General features: G+C 45.9%; 1 protein-coding gene across 1 annotated transcript; it reads right to left on the bottom strand.

The window, feature by feature from the left end:
• Positions 1–665: 665 nt before the first annotated feature.
• Positions 666–19,265, bottom strand: PIGU (phosphatidylinositol glycan anchor biosynthesis class U). The gene is made up of 12 exons (XM_015881227.3): positions 19,108–19,265; positions 16,770–16,834; positions 15,431–15,490; positions 14,424–14,486; positions 13,011–13,120; positions 11,218–11,318; positions 9,185–9,282; positions 7,524–7,678; positions 6,929–7,072; positions 6,419–6,543; positions 4,412–4,554; positions 666–2,499 (listed from the first exon to the last, which is right to left on the bottom strand). Exons 1-12 carry the CDS (start codon positions 19,235–19,237, stop codon positions 2,386–2,388), a joined length of 1,308 nt encoding a protein of 435 aa, XP_015736713.1. The 5' UTR covers positions 19,238–19,265; the 3' UTR covers positions 666–2,385.
• Between the last annotated feature and the right edge of the window lie 993 nt (positions 19,266–20,258).

Genomic DNA, 20,258 nt, shown 5'->3' with positions numbered 1-20,258 from the left:
CTGGCACCTTGTACCAGAAGCATCATTAAAGCTCAGGACCGGGCTTCCTGTCTCTGCTTCCTCCCATAGAGTCCTTGTCTCTGTCCTTGCCTCTGGCCCCATCTCCTGCCCGGTTCCATGATAACACCAGCAACTTATTTTCTATTCTGGGGAAGGAAGGGAGCTGCAAAACGGGTGCTGTGTGGAGGGCACGTTTGCAATTACCTCTGTCTCTCCTCTCCATAACCACAGGACACCAGAGTCAGACCAGTTTGGTGCTGGCAGTCCCACACCTTCCTTGGTTACCCCACGGTGATGCCCATGGAGTGCCCTCCTTTGGGCAGTGACTGCTTCCTGAGCCGGGCTGTAAGCATCTGGGCAGACCAACCTGCAGCTCTGCTGTTCCCAGTGCCCTCCGGGTATTTCTCAGTAGCCACTCTTGCATTCCTGTTTGCCCTTTGGTGTTGCTCAGAGCCTGCTACTCACTTTGTAACTGACCCTGGCCATCAGCATGAGACTATTTTTTCTCCTTTAAAACACAATGTGCCCTGCACTTTCCCCTCCCTGTACAAAAGTAAAACAAACCCCGGGGTTCTCCCACAGCACAAATCACACCTTGAACGCCAGGTGATGGATTGTGCTCCTCCCTCCACTCCTGTTCCAGCACAGAGCACACAAGAGACACCTAAAACTTGCACAGTTTATTGTGCTCTTTGCCATGCCACACGGGGCAGCCCAGAGCAGCCCTGCCTACGTGACCCCCAGCCCAGGACTGCAGAGTGGGGTGGGCTGAGCTGGGCTCCCAGTAACACCCCCTGGGCAAAAGCGCTAATAGCAGTGCAGTAAGGCAAAAGTTTTAAGTGTTAAAAAAAAATGGAGTTGTTCGTAAAACCGCCTGGGGAAGGTCTGGGCACGTTGGTCTCTCCATTGCTCTGGGCCATACAGTTCTGTTTCCATGCTGACAAATTACCAGCCTTTCCACTTTTTTCTTGGGATGAGTGGGGAGCAGCGGCTGCTCCCTGCCCCGGCACTGCAGAAGGCCTTCAACACTGTGGTTAACAACTCCCAGTGCCACATGCAACCAGCAGAGCCCTGTGGATTCCCTCGGTGGGTCACATTCATGGGGTCAGCAGCAGCAGAAGCTCTAGAGGAAGGGTCTGAACACAAAGAAAGCAGCAGGGGAGCTGAGGGACGGCATGTTACAGAGCCCTCTACGCACAGCAACACAATGCCATCGCTGTATATGCAAAAGAGTAACACTGCAGAGTGACTATCCTGTGTGACTGTCCTGCTGTGAAACACCAGGAGCCCATCAACTCCACAACAGTGGAGTCCAAGGCACCTTATGAATTTGGTCTGTGGGGAGATTTTGACACCTCCTGGTCCCCAGCCCAGGCAGGCAGCTTGCTCATTTCATGTCTGAGCTGCTGCCCCAAGCTATCACAACAGTGTAGTGCAAGTCCTGCATTGCCAAGCTTTGTTAACGTACAGAAATAAGGAGCAGTAGGAGATTGCCTGCACAGTAGTGTTTCTTCTTCTGAGACCCTGTCATGCTTTTGTACAGCTCCTCACAGGGAAACATCCATTCAACAGGATAGAGCAGTTACCCACTACCCACACTGGAGCAGTATGAGATTACTTGCACAGTAGTGTTTCTTCCGCTGACACCCTGTTGTGGTTCTGTGCAGCTCCTCACAAGGGAGCATCCATCCCTCACAGGAGACCATTCATAAAGGGATGGAACAGTTACACACTACCCATCCTGCTCCTGCTTTCTCCTAGTTCCAGTACTCAGTAGAGGTGTGAGCACCAAGAGCTCCCACAGCAGCAGCTCCTCCTTCCAGCAGTTCATCCATGCTTGCTCACCTGCACGCATCAAAAACTGCCACTGTGTCTGAGCACGTGGTTCTTCCAGGATCTACAACAGCAGACAGCCTTCGGCACCACGTACCCAGACGTTGTCTTGTGTCAAACAGAAGCATTAGCAGTAAAAGCTGTGACTGGGGAATTTCCAGGAGAAGCAAACATTTCAAGAAGCAGTGATGTAAAGTAAACAGTTAATGGTCTGAGCAGCTCCTGGGCCAGAGACTGAGTCCTGTTTTTAGCTCCAGTGCATACTCCAGTTCCTGCTGGACTGCTCAGAGTTGATGGCTGAGGTTTCAGTGAAAAGCACAGCTGAAGGAAGAAGGGAGATTCTCCAGTGAAGGTTCTACTTGTAGCTCTCAGCCTGCACTGAGTCCATTGCTGCAGAAGGTACTCCCAGAAGAAGCTCAGCCCATTCTTTCAGTAGGTATCATCCCCAAAGCTAGACCTCATCCAGGGAACCTTCCCCACCCACCCAATATACACCAAGCTTCACACGTTCCTTAGAGTAGTCCATGGCCCAAGAAATGGTGGATTCAACCATTACTTCAAAACAAGCATGGCCTCTGTCCCATCTTGCCTCGTCAAATGGAGTCCATGAGTGAGGTAGTATTCCCGCCGGAGGAAGGCATAGAAGTAATCCGAAATGAGCAGGATCTGCAGAAGTGAGATCAGACACATCAGTGATGTGACAAATGGGGATGTGTTTGTCACAAAGGGGTTTATGAAGTTCTACTTAGAAAGAGTAAGAATCTTCCAGACAGCAGCAGAGATACCACAGCTTCAGAGGTTAGCCTCAGCAAACTGAGAAGTTTCAATAGCCCAGTGATCTACACCAGGCCAAATGCTGAAGGGAAGAACTGAAAGGTCAAGGCTATGGCTTCACAGAACAGTATCCAGGAGCATCATTAGGTAAGAGTGGCTCCATCACCTTCTGTCCCTCTGCTGTACTGTCCTCTCTGTGGGGCAGACAATCCTGCATATACTCACTAACAGCTGGCTGAACATGAGCCAGCAGCATGCCAAGGTGGACAAGTAAGCCAAGAGCATCCTGGCTTGTGTCAGAAATAATGCAAGCAGCAGCAGTGGGAGGTGATCGATCCTCTGTACTCAGCTCTGGTGGGGCCACACCTGGAGTACTGGGCTCTTCGTTGGGCTCTTCACTACAAGGATACCCTGGAGAGTACCCAGAGAAGGGCAGCAAAACTGTGAGGAGTCTGGAGCAAAAGTGTTATGGGGAGCAGCTAAGGGAACTGAGACTGTTCAGTCTGCAGAAGAGGAGGTCTGCTTTATACTACGACTGACTACATGACATGCTCTATTAATACAGTTGATTTTGTTTTTGATTAAATATTTCTGCACATGTCATAATGGAAAAGGAAGGACCTGGGGTTGGCAGGGACGAAGGCTTGTTCTTTCTCACAAGCAAATCAGGAGAGAGACTTTTGCACTGCCTGCACTGACACAAAGCACAAGACCTTGCAGGACCTGCTATGATCTTCTCAGGTAGGAAATACAATCCTTTTAGGTCAAATGCCATGGAAATTTTACCATTCCTTTCATTCCTCAGCAGGACATATGGTTAGAGAGCTAATAAACCACTAGTTTCCTAAGAGCCCTTCTTACTAGCATCTCCATCTCCATCTTCCGGCTGGATGTGGCTCTGGACAGCCTGGTCTGGTGGTTGGCAACCCCACAGCAGTGGGTTGAAACTAGATGATCATTATGGTCCTTTTCAACCCAGGCCATTCTATGATTCTATGATCTCTTTTTTACAGAACAGAGGGTTTTACAGCAGTGTTCACTCCCATTTATCGAAGTGTTGGGGGATTTTCAGCCTCCAGCAAAACTGTTCCTTTAGTTTTAGAAGACATAAGAGACAAAGATAAACATGAATGGCTGAGGTACATAAAAAAATCAACTTTAAAATGAAGTGAACATTCTCTTCATCCACATGTCAAAATGTTTCAGGACATGGTGAGTATCTGCAGCCCTCAACAACTAGCAGAAAAGAGGAAGGGCTTGGAAGAGGTCATAGCAACTGGGTATATCAGACCTCATCCTCCAGGACTGCTAAGATCTGTTTTTCCTGAGGCCAGTGGAAGTCACACAACTGGAAGGACACAGCCTTGAGAGGAGGAGGGAGTGCCATGACCGAGGCCCTGCACGTGCCCAAAGCCCTTTCACCGGTGAAGTGAAAAACTGGTGCCTTGCCCCAGTGTTTGAGCAGTTCCCATCTGTCTCTTGTGGGGATCCACTGCTGTTGCCCTATGACATTTTCCATTTTCTCTTCTCCACTTTCTTCATCACAAGTGCTATTTACCCTGCCATACTGAAATGCTTTTCCTTTGCTATCAAGCACTGGATTGTGTAAATTGTAGCATAAGTTGGATTGCTAAGATGTAGTTTAAATACCACATGGGTTCTCTCCCAGTAGGGTGCAAGGTGAGGACTAGGCAGATTTCAGCCAAGACAGACAGAAGCAGGAAGCTGCTATGCAAGCTTATAAGGGGTGCAAAAAGAGGCACATCCTGCAGTATTATTCACTGGTTTCCCTCGTTCTACTCACCTGCCCTATGTTGAAGGTCAATGTGATGGCATAATAAAAATTGGAATTGGCACTTCCTGCAAAAATCCAGAGATGCCACAAAACAGGGAACAGGAGGGAGCAGGCAATGAGCATACATGACAGGATGAAGATGTTCCGAAGGACTGCAAAAGAAAAAAACCAAAGCTGTTAACATTATGCATTATTGAACCGCCAGGCTCATACAACAAGCATGGGCATTTCAGCTATCTGTGGTGAGGAGAGGCATTTGCCAACACACACTTCTCTCCAGCAAACTTTTACAGTTTGGACAATTCCCTGGGAAGCTTTTATAGGACATACAGTGTATTATTTTCTCTTTATAATAAACAATTCTGCCTTTGCTTGACTGTGGCCCCTTCATTTGTAGCTCTTTCCTTCTAGGTTCTGCACTTCCAAAGATCAACTCTTCCACCAAGGACTTTTGGTTTGTGTCTACATCACAGACAACATCTAGTAGTTTGGAGAAGGGCCTTTCCACCAGCATCAGGATTCAGAATACAGAGCATGCCATTCCCTAGCATCATCAAGCTGACCACCTAGAGATTAAGCAAATCCACAGACCACAAGAAAAAGACACACTGTCTCTGGAGATGGTAAGGAAATTAAAGCACCATCAAGGAGAACATTCATATAAGTCTGAGAAGCCCTTGGGAGGTGAAAGTGCGGCCAGGATCCATTAGCCTGCATGAGGATTTATGTATCAAATGGCCAAAAAACAAGCCCAATTTTGCTTAAAAGAGCTAGGACCTACTAAGCCAGAGATTTTGTTTCCTTTATAGCTTGCCCTGATGATTGTCTTGCTGTGCTTGGCTATAGCTCAGCCAACGTTCCCAAAGTTAACAAAAAGAATCTGGATCATTCTGCAGCTGAAGGAAGCTGTCTGACACTCGATGAGCAGTGCCACAGCCAAAAGTGCTCACATCCATCTTTTTAAACTTCTTGTTCCACGGCTCTATTCACTCACCATGTTATAGATGACTGTTCCTCTCACTCTCATACTCCCCTTCTTCTGTACGCTTGGAACATGCAGCTCACTTAAGCTGAACTAGGATTTCCCAGAAGTGTGCCACCTCGTTTGGCTGCAACACACTCAGGGCTAACCTGAGGCTCCCTGTCCTAACTCATTACAGCTGCTTTGGCCTTAACTTTATTAGTCTGAAACCAATGGAGTAGGTGGTCTCCAAGTCAGACAATGCTGCACTTACTCCCTACTACTGATGCTACACAGAGGACAAGCATAAAACCCAACATACCCAAACTACTGTGGTCTCTTGACTCCTGATTATGTCTCCTGCCACCAGGCAGACTGGCTGCCTTACACCAACTCGACCCTGGTTTGAGAAGGCTGCAGTAAAAGCCCAGGGCAGGCTGACAGTGCTGGTGAAAGCTGTTTGTTTAAGCTGACTTTGGCAAGCAACACCAGGAAAACCCAATGCTTCCAGAAGAACTACACTTGGTGAGCTTGCAGCAGGTTCTACAGTCAGAGTCTGAAAATGATCAGGTAGCTCTGTGGTGACTTACAGAAATAAAGAGGTTTCTCGTTAAGCATTTAAAAAAAAAAAAAAGAATTTAAAAAAAGGACAAATTAAACAGAAGAAATTCAGTTACTTTCACTTTAAGCAGATGCAAAGCAAAGAACTGCTGCAAAGTGTGGGGGCCTGGGGACTCATCAGATGCAGGAGCAGCACTAAAGTTACATACCCTTAGTTGGGCAGCATACAGGACTTTAAAATTTTCTTAGAAAAATATCTTAATTCAACTTAGTGAGAAGGAGAAGTTAATGCACAAGGAAAACTCCCTCTGTGACTTCCTTCAACCCTAGTCCCAAACATAAGTTAGAGAATTTATCACCAGCAATTGAGGTTTCCTCCACAGAGCCCAAAGAGGCTACAAGAACCTATGGGTTTGGATTTGGGTCAGTTGTGGCAGTTACTGGACAGACATCTTCCCATTCCAGAGGAGAAAGATCTAACACAAAGAACTTACACCTGTAAAGGTGGCTCCAGACTGGGAGGAAGGCCATGTACAGTGCAACATCTCCCACCGTGGGATAGGACTTGAAGATAGAAATGATTGCGAGCTGCACAAACATGAAGAACACAGGGTGTTCCCTGGAAGAGAAAGACAAAAGGGTTAAGAGGATGCAGTAGGTTCTCTGGAATGGAAATAAAGATCAGCAAGGGCACAAATATACTGTGGGTCAGGCTCTAAAGACTCTGTTACTCTGTTCTCTGCAAACAAGCCTCTCAGTGCTGGGTGGGACAGACTGAGCTGCTCTGCAGGGAAGCAACTGTTAGAAGCCTGTTAGAAAACTCAGTTTTCTAACAGAAAACTCAATTTTGGGGGAAAAGAGGGAAAGAGTGAAACTTCGAGAAATGAGGGAAAATTAAAAAAAAAACAAAACATTTTCATGCTCATAGATTTAAACTACAATGTAAGCTTTACAGCCACTGCACAACTGTGAGAATTAGAAAGCTAATGAAGAAATATACTTACTTTAGCTTTACTGCCAAGGGAATGGTGTAGAAGAACACATTGATTTGAAACACACATACAAAGAAAAGACTAAAGTGTTCAAACATCTCTGCAAAGAAGTACCAGAAAAGGCCAATATTGGGCGTGAGATCTGGAACGGAAAGGCTGAAATTGAACAGAAATGTTATTTTTAATTGGCTGTTCTCCATGTAACTGCTTCTGTAGCATTAATTGTTAGGTGGTACTGAGAGGGGGACCTAGACTTTAATGCACCAAAGAGGTGAAAATTTGGAGACAAAAGGGATTAGCCCTTTCCTATGCCCCAGCAGGACTTAAACCACTCCTGAGCAGACGTTACTCCAGAGATGAAAATTTCAGCAGGTCAGTAATCAATTTCATTTCTTATCTCCCTGGGGGAGAACATCTCCTATTTTCTCTGATCTTGCCGTTGCTTAATTATCAGAATCTGGCTAATGGCAGATCTTCTCCACACATACTGTTACTTTTCTTGTGTTGCCAGTAAAATCACAGATCACATATTCCTTAGGGCAGGGAGGAGGACATGAGTGTGATGCACACAAAACAAAATAAAAGTAGTAAGAATTCTTATACTTACATAAACCCGTAAACAGATGGGATAAAATCCCATGAGTTGAGGAGGAAGAAAGAGAGGCAGATGACCACCACCAGGCTGCACAGGTACAAGGCTGCATACTGCATGGTGAAGAGCCAGAAGCTTTTACTTTTTGGTTTTATTGGTATGAACTGACGCTGAAAACAAAACACAAGGAGGCAGATATTCCACATCAGTTGGAAAGCCACAAGAAAGCCTAGGAGTTCAGAACATCAATTGAAACTAATAGAAGAAAGCATCAAACACTGGCACTGCTGCACTGGGACCAGCAGCTTTCAAGTACAATCTGCTCTCCAATTAAGTCCCATTTCTAGAACTGTGCTTGAAACTCAAGTGGCTAAGCTGGCAGTTTCTGCTTACAATACCACAAATGAATCAAGTCTCAGGCATTCAATCCATGCACACTCTCACAGGTACAACCGATTTTAAATGCTTACAATATGGTATCACTGCCTGCTTTCTCTTCCATGAACCTTTATTGACTGAGATGACCAAGAGGTAGTGCTCCATGACCAATTGTCCTGTGATGTCAGCTCCCTACCATATAGGCTGCGCTCATGTTCTGCTGAAATTAGGGAAAGAGGAGAGCTGATGGGTTCCTAAGCACAAAAGAGCCACTGTAAAAGGCTGTTCCTTGAAGACAACTGCTACAGTCTAACCACCGCCACATACCCTGAAAGGTCAGCAACAAGCCCTTGTCACACAGTGTGACACCCTTGTATCTCACTCTAATAGGCCTAAGGTCCCAACTGCATTTATAAAGACAAGTATATACACAGAGCCAGTGCCTTGGGATCTGCTCAGCTTTCTCCAGCCCCAAGGCAGTGATGCCGCTTTTCCATTTGGCACTGGGGTTTGCAGTGGCAGAAGATGCACTGGCCAACTCTAATTGGCACGGGCTCTGTGGAAAGCATGCTTTGTTTCCTCAGTTAGAGTGCATTTAACACAATTTGTCGGAAAGATCTAAGCAAATTTACCAAGGATTTTTGGCAGGACAGATTGGAAAGGGCTGCAGAAACACAATTTAACTCTGTACAAAGAATTCACAAAACATCATTTACAAATCCACACAGTAGCCTGCTCCCCTTTAAAGTCAGTCTCAGATCACTCAGTCAAACACCAAAGCACTTGTTGCTGCCTGCAGACACAACATTTGTACTGTTCTAGTGCCATGAGGGAATGCAGCTCACACTAAATTTAGAAAAAAAAATGGTAGCAACATATAAAATAAATGCTCCTGAAAATTAACTGACAGGAAAAGCAATGTTGGCTCTTCATCCTCAGCCCTGTTAATGGGGAGCAAGAACACACAAGGACAATAAGTAGAAAATTTCAGAGCTTGAGTTTTTTGAACACACAACTCTTCATTCAGATGCAGTGAGCCACATCAGAGGAAACTCCAGACCTAAAATCCTTGTTGCTATTCATGTGACATAAAGAGTAGCAAATATTTCAGGCAAGCTACAGGCAATCTGTAGACTACTTCCCACTTCCTTTTCTCTACACACAGGCATTCCCAGGACTTAAACCCTCAATGGTGTGAGGAGAGAGTTACTTTTTCTAAGGCTGTCCTCCCAACACAAAGAACTGTAGCTGCACACCTGCAGTAAGACAACAGACATCAACAGTTAGAAATCATCTACCTGCAGAAGGTAAAGGAGTGCTGGAGCAAACAAAGTGATGGGGTAGAGTGACTGGTATGTTGCTAAGGCCAGGAACACTGCACTGAGGAAGGCACTACCTACAAAGAGAACAAAATAAGTTTATTGGTAAGGGATATTTAACATAAACAAATATGCAGATAGGATCCAAATGGCTTGTAAATATCAGAACACCTCATGAAGGCTAGCAGAATGTGTGCTGGAGAGTGGACTTTTATCTGCATTTTGAAGAGACAATGATGTGTACCAGTAAGAACCACAGACTGGTTTGTATCTCCTATAATTCATACACAGAAAGAGATTTGTATTATTCAGTCTACATATAAGTCTATATTTAAGTTAAGTTGGCTGCTGTTTATCTGTGGGAATGCATTCATTAAGTCATATCTGCAAGAAACAGCTCCCTGGTGTGTGCCACTGAGCACGCTGGATGCCCTCATCACCAGAATGTGTCAGGGACCTCAGCAAAACACCATGGAAGAGTGCAATGAAAGTCCGCAGCTGAAGGAATGAAGGGACATTGGCCCTATTTTACAGATACCAGAACACACAGAGATGCAGAAAACACTGGCCCAGGTTTCCCAAGTGGCCTTAAAACTAGTGGTGACTTTACAAAGGAAGGTTTTTATGAGGTGTGACAGGTGGAGCTAACTGCTGAATGCACTCATTGCCCAACTGCCAAAGCCAGAAACCAAGTCCAAAAGGCCCCAGGTACATAATAAAGAATACAAGCACCCAGTGCAGTAGCCTGGTTATAGCTTTCCCCCTTGGAACACTTTATGAAAGTTACCTGTAAAAATGTAGCCTGAAAAACAAGAACCCTGACGGAGTGTGTTCGGCTAATTGTCAGCATGTGCCCACTCACTGACATCAACACTCAGTAGCTTTTCTCTGCTTCCACCTTGCAGAAGTACAGCGTCACCTGGCAGTGAATTGCCTCCGCTCTACAGTTCCAGCTTTCTAGACACAAACCACCCAATTAATATTTTTAAATTATTTTTTAATTAAACTCAGTATTCTATTGTGAAATTCGGCATGCATCTAAAGATATTAGTCATAATCTGATATTCCCCCTTTGCTCAGCTTGAACACTAGAGGCTGCCACACTCCCACTGATGGAGGAAACACAGGGGACAGGAACTACAGGTCTGTATATGATGCAACTATTTGTCCTACAGTACCAGTGAACTAAAAATCAGGTTAACTAAGTGGATCCTGCACATTTGCTTCTGCAAATGGTTCTAAATGGAAACCCCTCCTGCCTCAATGACTTAATAACTGGAGGAAATCTCCCTTCTGGAAATACTCCTAATGACAATCTAGCAGTTTCCTCTGTGATGTCTGGTTCTGGGCACTTCTGGAGACCACAAAAGAGATCAGATCCACCTTTCATGTGATCCTAATGTACTCCTAAAACTTATGAGCCTAGTACAAATCACATATGCTAAAATACTCCAGCAGAGAAGGTTCACAAAAGAAACAGAAGCCTCACTTAACACGCTTGAACAAAATGAAAGAGCCACTCTGCCACAATCTATTCAATGGAGCTCCCATCAGTCTTTGGTTACTGTTTCCGTCTCCCCAAAGCTCAGTTAGCTGGTTTCAAACCAAGGTTACAATTGCAAATAGAAGCCAGGCAGTAACAACTTTTCAAATACAAGCTCATGGCATAGATGCTGCAGGTGCATATTCATAAGCAAAAGAAAGAGTAGCAGAGCATTACATGCTCCTGTGCACAGAGAGATTTCTTCATAAACAGAAAACCATGTGAAGTCATCCAGGAAATGGGATCAGCTTTTAGAGGAGAGACTCCTAGTTACACTGGGATGAAGGAAAGCTTTGACTTACAGCCCCTTGGGCCCTTGTGGCTTCAGGTAGAACTGAGACACTGCTCCCACCAGGACCTGATGTGTCCCCCTCTTACACCTGCAGTAATAATTTTTGTACAGTTCTACACTGATGGTATTTTCACCACTTTACAGAAAGACATAAATAAATCCTTTTTGTTGTGTTACCTCTTATTGTAGCCAGAATGAAGAATGCAATGACAGTATTGCTGATGGCGCAGGTGGACTTTGCCACGCAAGACATCACAGTGTAGGGGTTTAACAGATAGCTGAAAAGGGACAAAGCTCAAGTTACATTCAGATCATTCAAAGGAGGTAACTAAAGAGACACTGAAATAAAAACCAGATGCAGTTTGCAACTTCTTTTTGTCTATTTACATGCTATGGGTTCCTCTTACCACCAAAACAACTCAGGTGAACAGGTGGTTCTACCTGGAGCAAAACCCAGATCTCTGCAGTGCAGCCTGAGGCACAATGGCCACAAAGGGCACACTGCAAAAAAAGGAGATGGGAAGATTTCTAAAATGCCAAACTCTGTCTTACAAAATGACCACCAGAAACATTCCTTGCTTTTCATAAACACTTCATTTATCCAGCCAGACCCAGAAACAACCAGCTCTGAAACTTTCTGCTCTCACAGCTACTGGCTCTGAGGAATTAACAGAAGGAAGAAGAGAGCAGGGTGGACACAAATTCTTCCAGTGCATGATCAGGGATTTTCCCTCAAACCAACTGCACCCGTGCACTCCCACTCTGGCAGAGCAATCACACAGGCTCACTGTGGCACAACCAGAGCACAAAAGCTGCCAACCATGAGATCCGGCCCATTTTAACAGCAGTTATGGAAAGACAGCAAGCCCTGAAAGCCTTTACCTCCCAGAATGCAGCCACACTGTAAGGAAGCCAGCTTCTTCTGGGACTGGTTTACACTGATTTCCATTAGCTAGCTTCAAAGCCCAGAAATATGCTCTGTAGGCTCAGCGATACAATAAGCATGATAATGGGATGCTCCCCCTTGGTAACAACTACATCAGTTACATTAGCAAGTGGACAAGGCTGATGACTTCCTAATTACCCTCTTACATAAACCTTACTCCTACCTCTCTGAGTGCCAGCCTGTGTTTCTGTTCCTCTTTTTGCCTGTGTTCCCAAAGACAGACTGGCCACAGCAAGAGATGCTACTTAATGACAGCTTTCCTGTGCGACTTTGCAACAATCTTACGGACAAATACATAGCAACCTGCAGGTTACAAATGAGAAAGGCAAAACTCTACCTTCCTCACCCTGGAAAATTTACCATTTTACAACATTCACATAAGAAAAAACAACTTTTCTTATGGAAAACTTTCTCTGACAGAATAATTTAAGACAAGGATTTACTTAGGTCAAAGCACTAATGAAAAAAAAATCTTTTATATTATATATCTTGCTTGTATATTATGTTTTTTAATTGAAGCTTTCTGAGATCTGAACACATTTAAAATACAGAAGAATATCAAGACATGGCATCACTAATCTGACAGCCTAGAATGTCCTTGAATATTATACACAGTTTTGGGAAATGCAATTGAAACATTAGAAAACATTTTGTTTGAGTGCACCCAAACCCTCCTGACTGAAAAGACACCTGAAATATTTGACATAGAATGAATGCTGATTATATTAGTGTAGTGACAAAATAAATGTCAATGTCATCTATGGAGGCACAAGGGTCTTCACACCGAATTACTGACCTCATGCTGTTGAGTGGACTGAGTAAATCTGTTTGCTGGCACCATACAGTCATAAAAGCATTCACTTTAAAATGAAGTATTTGTGAATTTTAAGTGGAATAGGAAATGCAAGAATTTATGAGAGGAAAAAAAAAACAACCTTCAGCAAACATGGAATTGGAAAAAAATATCCAAGGAGAGCAGAAGAATCAAAGCAGCCCACTGCAATCGGAAAGAAACAATACTTACACCAGTGCTACCTTGAGGGGGATGTAGTGCATTTCCATGGGTGTCCGGATGAGCTCAGCCACATCTGGTGCATATTTATCCAGCTCTATTAGGAGCTTTTGCTTTTTGAACTGAACAAGGGAGAATAACCAAAGACTGTCAGGTGAGGAAAGTAATGGTTTCTTATTACTTAGGATTTCCATTACTATAGAACATATATGACTTTGTAAACTCACTGCTCAACACACAAGCCCCAGTGGAAACAAGACAAATAACCAAGCCATCCTCATTATTTCAAAGATAGATATCTCTATGTCAAACCTCCTTTAGAGATCCCAAAGCTCTCTCTTTAATACACTTTGTCTTCTGATGCTCTCAATGGAGACAAAGGAGAAATCTGAATTATGAGCTTACTGAACTATGTCACAGTGAGACAAAAGGAGAGAGAGCACTGGCAATAAATTCTCAACAAGTGAAATAACTCACATGGGATTTTTACATGTCAGCAGTTCTATCGTGTTATCTCTTCAACATCAGAGGACAAAGAACAGGCACCGAACTGGATGGGAGACCACATAGTGTTGTGGAAAATGAAGCCTCCCTGTTCATGTTAGTGCTCTACCACTGCTCCTCTGGGAACACAAGGAGCACAGCACTGCTTACACAGTAAGAGAAAGCTGGGAGAAATCATTCACCCCCAAAAATATGTAAGAGAAAAACAGAAAAATAACTAAGTGAGCAAGTCATGTTTGGCACTGAACTTTCATCTCACTCTGAAGAATCACATATGCCTCCTCAGCATCCTTTGAAAGTTTGGTCCTTTACGCTTCTCCAGTCTGTCCATTAACTCATGCTGAGTGCAAACACAAGCCATTTTTATCCTGAAGGCAAGTTCAGGATAAAACATTCCATTTTCTAGCTACAAAATACATGGAAGATTGTGGCAGAGGTTGAAAAGGGGACTGCCAAGTCTCAACAAATCAATAGTTCAGCAATTAAATTCCACACACTTCAAACTGCCACAACAACCAAAGGTGAGTTTTCAGTACATTTTACACTCTCACAGCCCTCTTAGGTATCACAACCCTGGAGAAATCTGCATTTCATTGGATACTGTATTCTGAGGAATTGTTAAATTATTTTAATTCCTTTCAGATTAAAGAATTAATACTGCAGCACTCATTATTCACATACTGTGCAATAGCTATGGACACTAATTTGCTTCAGCATGTAATATGCACACAACAGAATTTAAAGTATTTTAGCTGGTTTACCACACTCAGTCCCTGTGTGGTTTTGGTTTTTTTTTTTATCAAACAGATGTGCTCAGATTTACTGCTAAGTAAGTAGATGTGCTTGGTGCAAGTTCTCTCTAGCACAAGATATTTGTACTTGTTTGAGAAGAGGACCAGCAACAATGGCAAGTCAGCTTACCACAACTTTGTTGTAGTCCTGGATGGCCAAGTAAAGGGCAACAGCTGTTAGTACATCAGTTATCTAAAAAAGCAAAGCAAAACACAACAACTGAATGGAGAAAAACATATTGGACGCTACTGCATACTTGAGTAAGGGCTTTGATCTGACTTGATTAATGGATAAAAAAGCTTTAAAAACACCAACTAGCTTGCTGATCTGTACACTGTATTCACACACCACCAATGAACACAGAAGCCATGGGATGTATCAGACATTAATAACTGCAGAACAAGAAAATGGGGAATTAAGGTGAAAGAAACGGCAGGGATAACAGAGAACTCACTGGTATTATCAGTGCACAGGCAACAACAGGGCAGTGCCCAGCTGGCTAAATCCACGTGCCATTAATCCAGAACAACAGTGCCTTGAGCTGCCCCACACTTCACAGGCAGCAGTACTGAAGTATTGGTGCAAGCACAACCCAGATGGCTGCTACCCCTGTTAGAGACCTGCCAGCAGGGAGCTGGGGAGAGAGGCTCCACCAGGTGGTATGTGCAGCCAGCTATATGATTTCTGTCCCTCTGAATTACACAGAACTCACAGATTAGCTTACAACAAGGGACATTTGGATTACTGAACCGTTTGTGTTCTCTTTACGGCCCTGGAGTTTGGCAGTGGGTTTTGACGAGAAACACGGCAATACAGGGATTGACCTGTAAGAGGTAAACTTTGAAATCTGAAACCAAATGTCAACGTTCTGTCCCATCAAGGGAACGTTTAACTAGCCAAGGAATAACAAACAAAAAAGGAAAAAAGAAAAAAAGAAAGAAATCGTAGAGCAAGGGAAAAGCCTGAACTTGGGGTTGTGCATGCAAAGCTGCCTTTATAATCAAACCATGAGGTCAGCAGGAATTTGGACTCCAGGGAGCCTGAAGATCCCTGATTCTTGCAGGAGTGAAAGGAAAGTCATGCTCATCATTTCACAGAATGGGACCCTTCAAGAGGAACTTTCCAGGAGCACTTACCATGAAGACCAATTCAGCATATTCAATCAGGAAGTGAAAGAGATATATTATCAGCGGGGTCTACGAGAGAGCAGAAGAGAAATCTGTGTCAAATAGTGCACATCCCCATTTGGAAAAAGCAACCAGCAATTCAAGGAGAAAAACAGAGTAGCACTGTGAGAGACTGCAAAAGGTAACCTTCCTCAACGCTGTTACTTTGGATAACAAAACCGAAGTGATAACCAAACCACAATTCACTGAATCTTTTTCTTCGCAAAGTTCTCAGTACATTTCATAAAAGCATTTCATAAAAGACACATCAATTTGGAAAATGACATTCTATTCCAACCTTGCCATTCTACCAGCACGGTGGTAGAACTACAACAGAACTACAAACAGAAAAGCCTCAGAAAGTGGGGTTTGTTTTTTGTTTTTTTTTCCTTCCTTGAGAATCTCTTTTTCTTTCAGGTTGTTTGCATGTCTCTTGAAAGCATTTCCTACACAGCTGGTCCCCCTGCTCAGCCTGTTGGTTAGGCAAATTACCTATAGAGTAAAAAGAAGCCATGGGAAAACAAAGCGGTGGTCCTGTTATTCTCATAGCCCTGTAAGGTAACTGCCTCTGGGCTTCTGAATTATTCCTTTGACAGAAAAGCTTAACCTGGAACGAAGGTATTACATTCACAGGGTAAAAAATTCAGGCTTTACTGTCAGAAAACATATTTCTTTTAAAATACTTTGAACATAACATGATGGTATAACTAAGCATTCATATATGCTTCATGGTCTGGGAGAAAATTGTTTCAGGAAGAATTTATTGAAAAGAAACAAATTTTCAGAGATGCCCAAAGTGTGAGACACACCAAGATGACGCTGCGTATAAGCCTACATTCGTATCAATAAGGCCATTCAAGGGCACAAAAACCTCTGGAGGAACAACGAGGTTTCCAAAATGAGGAACAAACACGCTGCATGACTGTGCTCTAACCCAAGATGCTGCTATTCAGCACAACTGCATTACAGCGGCCAGCAGCACTGTCTCTCCCCGCTCCTGCCTCTACTCACAGGAAATGTGGATGTGAACAAAGCATTTTATTTCTTAGAGATTTCCCCTATTCCGGACTCTCCTTATGCACTACAAGCACCACAGTGTCTATCATCCGCTCTCAACTAGTTGTTCTGAGGAATACGAGCTGCATTTCCTCGCTGGTCACTGTGTGGAACTCTCGCACAAACACAACTCTTCATTTTCTGAAATGTTTGGGACAAAACAAGTTCACCAACCTTTGCCAATCCACACGTAATAGGACTAAGAAATGTGCTGCTGGAATATCATGTTTAAAACAAAGCACTGCATACCAACCTCATGAAAAATAGCTCCAGAATATGGTGAGACCCCTAAATCCAGCAGAGCTAATCCTTCAACCACTGAAACACAAAACAAATCCACATTAGAATCCTGCAGTGCTGGAAGAGAAAAACATGTGGTGGCAATGAAACAATAGTTCTCAAAACACCCGAGCTCATAAAAATCTCACACAATCACCATCTGAATTGGAGACACAGAATCTCACACAAGCAGCTATCAGCCAGAATTGAATGCTCTCAAACATCCTGTCATTTGTTTCAGACAACTTGAGATGCTGTAGATGAAATGTTCTGCAGTTACCTGTATTTATGAATCACATGTATTTACTGATTTTAAGTCTCCTATCATGTGACACGTGGTATCTACAGTATCTACACTGGAGGAATAATTCTGACTGAAAACTTGGAAGAGTACAAGAGTTCAGGTGGAAGAGACCTACAGTTATCACTGAGTCCAACAGCCTGGTTCCTTGTGCTGGGCCCAGCAGGGAGGGGCTCACTGCCCCCAGCAGCCATGCAGCACTGCGCTCTGCACTTGCCACTAGAACAGTGCTGATGCAGCACTGGCATTTTGCTCTTGTTGAGCAGCACTGGCACAGCATCAACTCTGCAGCTCCCAGAGGCAGCAGGCCAGGGGTGGGCAAAATGTGGAGTGGACATCTCTGGGACACTGACCTCAGCTGAAAGGATATTGCACATTGTGTGATGCTACACACGGTGACAGGAGCTGGGGAAGGGAAAAAGGAGGGCTCTCATCAAGAAAATGTCTGTTCACCTGAACAGCCACTATGCACATTGAGCACCTGGTTCCCAAGATGTGGTTGAACTCAGCTTGCTGACGGAAATAGGGAACAAGGCACAGTGCTGGCTCCTGCTGCACCTACCGCCAGTGACAGGTCTGGAGGGTCCTGTCTCTCCCCTCATGTCCTTCTGGTGGATGGCTGTGACACTGGCTGCCTTTGGCCGCAGACCCCACCCTCACAGTATCTTTGGTGAACTGTTGGGATGAGTCCCATGACCTCCCTCAGCTCTCTGGGCTCACTCCTGGCCCCACGGACTTGTAAACATTCTGATACAAGTGCTCCCTTTTAGTCATCACAGATGGAAACCAATGTTTCCACAGCATTAAATGCCTCCACCTTTTCCATGCATACTCATTAAGTGACCATCTTCATCACGTATCAGTCCAGCATTTTCTTTAGATCTCCTCTTGCTGCTGATAAACATAAAAGCCTTTCAGTTGTCTGACACAACACCGGCCAACATCACCTCAAGCTGAGCTTTGTTCTTCCTCATTTTCTCTCTGCAGATGTGAACCGCAGCTCTGTATTCTCCCTGTGAAGCCAAACTTTTTCCCAGAGGTTGTGTACTTTCTCTTCCTGCCCTGTTCCAGGAGCCCCGTTCAGGCAGGCTGCTCCTGCTGCACCTCCCTGACTTGTCACACAGTGGGACTGCCTGCACCTGTGTTTTTAAAAGGTGGGACTTGAGGGGCACCCAGCTCTGGTCGGCACCTGGGCCCTCAAGAGTGGATTCTCAGGAGACACTGCTAACTAACTATGTGAGAAGCTCCATATACAGTGTGATTTGAACCATGCTGCCTTGTTACATGTAGAGGCCTCAAACGAACAAAACTAGATGGAGAAATGAAACAGATAACAGGAAGCAACCAGAGGCTTTTGAATCAGCAGTGTGCTCAAGAAGCAGATTCCACTTCTACCCTGAAGTTACCCTTCAGCCCAGGCCTCTTCCTGGCTGGAGGCACAGCCTGAAGCTCTAAAGTGGGATTTAGAAGGAATCCATTGCTGCAAGGGTATCCTGTGGGGCTGTGTTTTGAACCTGTGAAGCACCTTATTAATTATCAAATGCATTCATGCTTTCTGGCCTTTATTACACTGTGTGACTGTGTTCTGCCCCAAACCTGCAGTGATTGCACCTGCACGGTACCCAGGTATTATGTTCCCATAGAGCAATCTGTGCTTCGCAGCGGGCTCAGGTGCCACGATGAAGCATGTCACAGAGCAGCCCTGGTTACACCCCGTGTCTGTGCACAGGATCTGGACCCGGTGTCGGTAACAACGTGAGGCCACGAGCGAGCACAAAATGGAACACGAGCAGCAGTGCCGGAGCAGCGCGGCTCACGGCAGCACAGCGCCCGGGGTCACAGCGCGACGGGAACGACTCGACACCGCCGCCGACGGCCCCTCACACCCCGGCGCAATGCGGACCGCCCTGCCCCGCTCCGAGCTCCGGGCCCCGCTTCCCGAGAGGCGCCCGCGGAGCCCGAGAGGCCTCGGCCCGTTGATCCGCCCTTGGAGCCCGGCGCGGGGCCTCACCTCGCTTCCAGGCGTTCAGCGGCGACGCCACCTCGACCCGCTCCGCGATGAAGGCGGCGAGGCTGGAGCGGTACAGCGCGGCGCGCACCGTCACGGCCGCCAGCACCGCCAGCACCAGCGGAGCCGCCATCCTCGCGGGCACACGCCGGCCTGACGCCGCCTGTAGTTCGCGGGCGGTGCCGGACAACGGGGCGGCAATGCGGCGGCACGGCCGGGCGGACTACGCGTCCCACAAGGAACCGCGACGCCGCCGCTCCCGACAGCGCCCGGGAACTACGGCGAGTCCGGGGAACCGCTGCTCGGCGCGCGGACGCTGCCCGGCCGGCTGCGCTGGGGCCGCTGAGCCGGGCGGGCCTTCGCCGGAGCTGTGCCAAACAGAACGTTGTTTCTGGCATAGCGATACCAGGCCGAGGAGATGCACCCGAGGACTCAATACCGACAAGCTGCGGCTCGTGGCCCAGCTTAAAGAACAGAAGATCTGCGTTCTGCTTGAGTAGCATCGGGAAACGTATTGGGGCGGATCGGTTCTGCGGGAGGAACGGCGGGCAGAGGGGGAGTTAAAGAGTGGGCCGGGAGTGCTCGGCCAGGAGGGAACGAGACGCTGTGCCGGGCAGTAGGAAAGAGGAGCTGCTGTGTCGTTCTGGTCAGGTGTGTCTGCAGGAAGGAGGGTCAGGAGAGCGGCTGTGAGCTGTGAGCTGGGTGAGGGAGGCTCTGGTGTGAGAGTGATTGAGACGTACTACGTACAAAGGGAGCCTGGACCTGTGATCCCGTTACCCTGCGAGGGGCACGGCCACAGAAGGGTGAAGTGTTAGGCCTGGGTGGAGAAAGAAGTGTGGGGAGTTATGGGGAGTGATAATGCTGGGCCTCGGGAGAGGGGAGGAAAAGCCCCAGAAAATGTTCCCCTGGACAGCCAGGGGATGCAGAGATTCGTGTGAAAGGACATCAGAAGGGGAAGCTGGTCCTTGTCCTAGGGAATCTACTAGCAGATAAAGGTGCCCAAGAAGCACCCTTGCAGCCACAAGTCACAGTGAATCATTTCACACTTGAGATACTCTCTCCTCCAGAAAGATGGGGAGGCTCTTAAAGGGTTGGGAGCAAAGGAGTCTGAAGGGAGGTGGATACTCCCTGATGGAAGAGAGGTGCTGAATAAA

The sequence above is a fragment of the Coturnix japonica genome, chromosome 19, assembly GCF_054131305.1.
Source record: "Coturnix japonica strain WE chromosome 19, WE-NBRP24, whole genome shotgun sequence".
NCBI classification, from domain to species: Eukaryota; Metazoa; Chordata; class Aves; order Galliformes; family Phasianidae; genus Coturnix; species Coturnix japonica.
This window is presented reverse-complemented; position numbering and strand designations above follow the sequence as displayed.

Excerpts from the sequence above, each read along its gene's own strand:
- PIGU (XM_015881227.3), bottom strand. The coding sequence starts at position 19,237 with ATGGCGGCTCCGCTGGTGCTGGCGGTGCTGGCGGCCGTGACGGTGCGC. Across the intron at positions 11,319-13,010 it reads CCCCTCAAGGTAGCACTGGT|CTATCTGTTAAACCCCTACA; the intron begins GTAAGTATTGTT and ends GTCCCTTTTCAG. Across the intron at positions 9,283-11,217 it reads CATTCTGGCTACAATAAGAG|GTAGTGCCTTCCTCAGTGCA; the intron begins GTAACACAACAA and ends TTCTCTTTGTAG.